At 35.6% G+C, this 6000-nt stretch overlaps 1 protein-coding gene across 16 annotated transcripts in view; it reads left to right on the top strand.

Moving 5' to 3' along the window:
* The window catches only part of cpdp (CPD photolyase), a 51404-nt gene that overhangs the window by 22755 nt on the left and 22649 nt on the right, over window positions 1–6000 (top strand). For 8 of the 16 annotated variants that reach the window (NM_201064.2, XM_021479428.2, XM_021479429.2 and 5 more), the window contains exons 7-8: window positions 3201–3350; window positions 3459–3580. The exons of the other annotated variants lie outside the window; for them this stretch is intronic. In NM_201064.2, coding sequence (NP_957358.1) covers window positions 3201–3350; window positions 3459–3580 — 272 coding nt within the window. The remainder of the gene's footprint in view (window positions 1–3200; window positions 3351–3458; window positions 3581–6000) is intronic. 16 annotated transcript variants of the gene reach the window in all.

Consider the following 6000-nt stretch of genomic DNA (forward strand, 5'->3'; position numbering starts at 1 on the left):
CCACACTGTGAGTGCAAATAGAAAAAAATATATATAAATAAATTGTAATATTTTAAAATGGATTACATGGTAGAGACAATGAACATCTAAAATTATGCTAAAACAGGCAAGCAGAATTTTCAGTAAAAAATACCTGCTTCAGCAATTTCATCACATCACAAATTTTGCATCCTGCACTTCCCTTTTTGTGAAATAAATGGACGAGCTGTTCTGTGTAATTGTCCAAATTTTCAATGAAGGTAGACTCCACATCAGCAGCCGTCAATGCTTTGAATTCTTTAAAAAAAAAAAAAAAAAGAAGAAAATGAGCAAATTTTACCTTTATTTACTTATAAATATACTTTCATTATTAATTTAATTGAAAAAACAACACAAAAACAAACAAAACAATACAATAAAACTTTTAAGTTTTCAAAAGTGAGGCGGTACTGAAATTTTTACAATGAGAGTATACCAGCATTTCCCACCATATTCACATGCTCAACAGTGTTTGGCCACAATGAGAATCGTTTAAAGCTCTGTAAAAAGCACCTTAACAGATACAAAAAGGAGCAGATATATATAATAGATCAGCTGACAGACCTGGCTTCCAACACTCCTGTGTGGATCAGGGTTAACACGTTGTGTTGAGTCAAGCATGGTCATTTATTAAAAGTGTCCATTCGCACGCACAATGGATTAACAATAGCAGAGGCCGTTCCCATATCATGTCTTTTCCGCTTGCAAGTTTGTTATTTCTAATGTAAGAATGGCAATATGCGCACACAAGCGGAGAAATGCATTTGCGTCTTTCCGGGAGCACGCAATAAAAAACATCTCATGGTGAGAGTTGTGCGTGCCTTTCAGTGCAATGTTGACAATGACAAATTATTATTAAAAGGATTATGTATGCATGAACGCAGATGGCAACAACAGTTTATCTATATGGCTACTCACCTAAGATAAAGCTTTAATTTACGTTAGGTGTGATAACCCTGAAACCATTATTATTTTTCAGACTATATAATCGTACAACCAAAATCTGTAATTGTTGCATCCCTAATTGTTATGCAGTTTCTAACATAACATATGAATGTGTCTGAATGTAGAGGAAGCCTACTTCAGCAATGCACTGCTTTTGTTGTGCTCTGAAATACAACATTTGAATGTTTGTTAAAAAATAAAAGTCAATTGGAGAATGCAGTGATATTATGTTGTTTTAAAATACAATATATTAACATATTAATGTAGAAAAAGCCAACGTGGGTGTCTTTATGAGCACAAATACAGCATACAGTATGGGCTCTTCTATGCAGTTTTGTCATCACTCATTAAGCTAGTAATATCTCTCTGTTTGGGATGCTTTTCATGAACCGACCCCCATGACAAACTAATTGAATAGCCCTGGGGTCCGTTCTTCGTACCTCGCTTAAATGATCTAAGATGATTTGGCAGATCCTGGATCTTTTAATCTTGATAACTGATCTCTGGCTAATTTGGTTCTTCAAACAAGTTCGCGAATCAGATTAGAATGTCTGGATAAACTAATCTGAGATTGCTGCGTGTGTTGTGAAGGACAGATCTATCGATCCTCGAAATCATGATCAGCAATGCCAAGATTGGCTGGCGGCACAGCAGCGTAATGACATCATCTGATTAATATTCAATTATCCATGTGAGCAAAATTACATCAAATTAGCAGTAAACGGTTTTTTGTTAAATATGATACGCAATAACTTTACACATTTGTTGTGAGATGCAGGCTTTACATTTTCATGTGTCAAGTGTATTCATCATGTATTTCAATGCAAATCAATGTATTTAGTTCTACATTTAGAAAATATTTCTTTATTATAGTAGCCGGTTTTTAAATCGGTGTAAAGAATAACTGGTTGTTTACAAAAGCATTTTGATATCGGTAAAGGCGTCTGCAACTTTTGTGAAGCATCAAATTACTGGCGTATTAACAGTCAAAACATGTTTATGACTGCATAAATGTATTATTGCTTTTTAAAAAGTCACATATTGTGCATTTCTATTATACACAATTTGTACTATAGCGATCTAGAAAGTTCATATTAATACGTTTTCTCTTTGCACCACCAGGTGGCAGTCTTTGCACTTTAAGTTATATTTAAGTTTATTTAAGTTATAGTTATTACAGTATGGTGTCATTTGTTCGTTTCGGTTTTCTTTATTTTAATCGTTAGGTGATGAGGCGATGATTTTCCGCTGAATTGGGCGGGTTGTTTGACGTTTGATTCGGGGGACGTTCTGGGGGTGAGTTTGCTTAATGCTCTGCGAGCTACTGGCCCAACAGTAGAAATGTACCATGATTTTGGCCTCACTGCTTATGCTCCCGGGCTATTGGCAAGGCACGATTCGATTAAAAAGCCCTGGCTCACGCTGGCCCAACAGCAGAAATGCGGCTATTGATCTGCGACGGATGTACTATGCTTGATAACCGCCAGATTGAATTAGTCAGAAGTTATACGTACCTACATTAGGTATTATTATTGATAATAGTTTAAATGAATGAAAATACTTAAAGACTATGTAGGACAGGCCAGCAAAAACTTTGTTGTCTGGGAAAATTATCGAAGTTTAATATTCATAGGACTCTGATTTTGGCTTTTTATAAGACCTATGTAGAATCCGTTTTAACCTGTTTATTGATTTGTTGGTTTACTTCTTTAAAAGTAAAGCAGAGAAACTGTTAAAAAAGATTAGCATAAAAAAGTTTAGCTAAAAAAGATTAGCATAATGCATAATACCTGCAGCAAAGTATTAGAGGTAAAAGTGCCAAATTTATCCAATTTGTATGAAATCCAGTTGTTAAAGAAAGCTTATCAGATTAAATCTTGTATATCCCATCCTCTTTTTGATTCATTTTAAATTCTTACCTCAGGATCTCGTTACAGGGTCCCTTTGGTAAGGACCAACAGATTTAAATTTTCAAATGTTCTTAATGCGATTTATTTGCAGAATTTTAATGGAAAGAGGTAGACACTGTTTTAATACCACTAATGTTGTTTAATTTTTGTTTTTAAGTGTGTGGTATGATATATGTTGTAAATCTGTTATGCTACAGAACAAATCGCCCCAAAAGAGGACAATAAAGTTTACAGTAACAACATGAAACATTTATTTTTAAATGAATATTTTTTACATTTTTATATGCGTTTAAGAGATTGTAATAGTTCCAGTGTTTTCTGTTGAAGGTCAGTTATCTGCTCAGCGTGTTGTGATGCAGGTCAAGCGGAAAAAGAATGCCAGCGAGTCTGTAGCATCTTTTATTGAGGAAATTGTTGTGCGAAGGGAGCTCGCTGATAACTTCTGCTTCTACAACCAAAACTATGACAATATTTCTGGTGAGTGTTGTGGCCAGTTGCTTAAATCACACAAATAACAAGATAAATTTTCAAATGCAATTATTTGCAAGCTTATTCCTTGCCTTTACTTATTTATCCTCTGCACAGGTGCATACGATTGGGCAAAGAAGACTTTGCAGGAGCATGCTAAGGACCGTAGACAGTATCTGTACACAAAAAAAGAGCTGGAGAGCGCCGAAACTCATGACCAATTGTGGAATGCTGCACAGGTAGCTAAACAACAGTATTACTTTTTACAAACCTAATTCCAAAAAAAGCTGAGACACTGTAAAAATTGTGAATAAAAAAGTAATGCAATAATTTACAAATCTCATAAACATATATTTCATTTACAATAGTATGTAGATAAATCAAATGTTGAAAGTAAGAAATTTGAAAGTTTCAGGCCAAATATTGGCTCATTTTGGATTTCAAGACAGCTACACTTTCCAAAAAAGTTGAGAGAGGTAACATTAACAGGCTAAAAAAGTCAAATATCCATATTAGGAACAACTGTAGGACAAGTTTTCCACTTATTAGGTCAATTGGCAACATGATTGGTATTAAAAAAGAGCCTCTCAGAATGGCAGTGTTTCTTAGAGGTCAAGGTGGGCAGAGGATCACCAATTTCCTCATTGCTGCACCAGAAAATAGTGGAGCAATATAAGTAAGGAGTTTCTTAGTAAAAAAAAATTGCAATGAGTTTAAAGTTATCATAATCATCTACAGTGCATAATCTAATCTAAAGAATCTGGAATAAGTTTAAGTGAGTAAGGGTCAAGGTCGGAAAATAGAGGTGTAAATCTACAGTGGTTTAACAGTTCGGTTACGATTATCATAAAATCGATTTGGTTCATTTTGATATCTTGGTGCATTGATGATGCTTTCCATAAACAGTTTTATATTTTCTTCAAATCTTCAAATACTTTTTTTTCATATCATCAGCAGCATGTGTGCTATGATGAGTGAAAACCTTAGGTGCTGGCTTCATACAGTGCAAAATACAGACAGTGCAAAATACAACAACATACTCAAAACAGGACAATGTAAAATTGGCAGCAGATATGTACAATGAATATGTGTACACGTTGTTGTAGGCAGTATTGTTTTAAGTATGGATTGGTTAAAGTGCAGTGCATGCTACATATTGATGGTGTGCAGTGAGGAATATGAAAGAGTTTGTGTGGGTTGTGTTAAGTGTTCATCAGCCTATATATATATATATATATATATATATATATATATATATATATATATATATATATATATATATATATATATATATATATATATATATATATATGTGTGTGTGTGTGTATTTGTATATGTATATATATACATACATATACATATATATTAAGGGTGGAGCCGAACCCGAATACGGTATTCGGAAAGGCACAAATAGAGTGTTTTTACGAATACTTATTTCAAACAAATACTTGAAAAATTATTTGTATTCGGGAGCAAAAAAAACATTATATCAAAAAGCAGCGTTTCCTCATGAATCCACAGTGAGTGAGTGAGTGAGTGAGTGAGTGAGTGAGTGAGTGAGTGAGTGATTGAGTGAGTGTGAGAGAGAGAGACACGCTCAGTCAGTAGTCGGAGGGCGGGGCGGAGGTAAAATGTGTCAGGCACAAGCTTCTCCACAGATACAGACAGAGAAGGCTTGGCTGAGCGAAAAAAATACTTCACTGCATCACTATTTTGTTAAATAGATTTTTGTACCTTAATTGGGTTCCAGATGCAGTTTATAAACTTAGGAGTTTGATCGGGATTTTCCATTACGCTGCATTTTTGAAGTTTGCAATCGGGTGCTCTCTGTTTACGCAACGTTAGCTCTGTTAGCGTGGTAATTTAGACGATAGACTGTTGACAGAGTAATGTTAACGTTCTTTTATAAAGGTTAAAACGATGCTTGTGCAGTTGTGTCGAATAGTATGCACTTATGGGAGTTATATGGTACGTCTACATTACTGTCTTTTGCAGACAGCAAGATATATGCTATAGGCTAGTTAACCTTAGCATAGCTTCCCGTCACCTTTTATTAACTTGAAACTCCTCAAATACATCTGGGCACCCGAATAGAAAAAGAGTGAGACTGCTTCTGAGCCATTTCTTGGTCCTCCACCAGTCAAAAGAAAAAAAAAACTTCATGTTCTTTGTGGAAGAATTTTACAGTCAGTGCTGGTGCAGATAAAACAAACTGATACTGTATAATGTGTGCAAAAGTGAAATCAGCAGAGGCAGAGATATTAAACATCTGTCAACATCTTCTATGCATAATCATTCATTTCTTTTCGGCTTAGTCCCTTTATCAATCTGGGGTTGCCACAGTGGAATGAACCACCAATTTATCCAGCATATGATTTACGCAGTGGCTGCCCTTCCAGCTGCTACCCAGCACTGGGAAACATCCATACACTCTCTTTCACACACATACAATAGGGACAATTTAGCTTACCCAATTCACCTGTATTGCATGTGTTTGGACTGTGGGGGAAACCGGAGGACCCGGAGGAAACCCACGCCAACATAGGGAGAACCCAGTCGGGGCTCGAACCAGCAACCTTCTTGCTGTGAGGCGACAGTGCTACTCACTGTGCCACCGCGCAACCTTCTATGTAATGTATTATCACATGCACTAAAAGCA

This window comes from Danio rerio, chromosome 2, assembly GCF_049306965.1.
Source record: "Danio rerio strain Tuebingen ecotype United States chromosome 2, GRCz12tu, whole genome shotgun sequence".
In the NCBI taxonomy this organism is placed as follows: domain Eukaryota; kingdom Metazoa; phylum Chordata; class Actinopteri; order Cypriniformes; family Danionidae; genus Danio; species Danio rerio.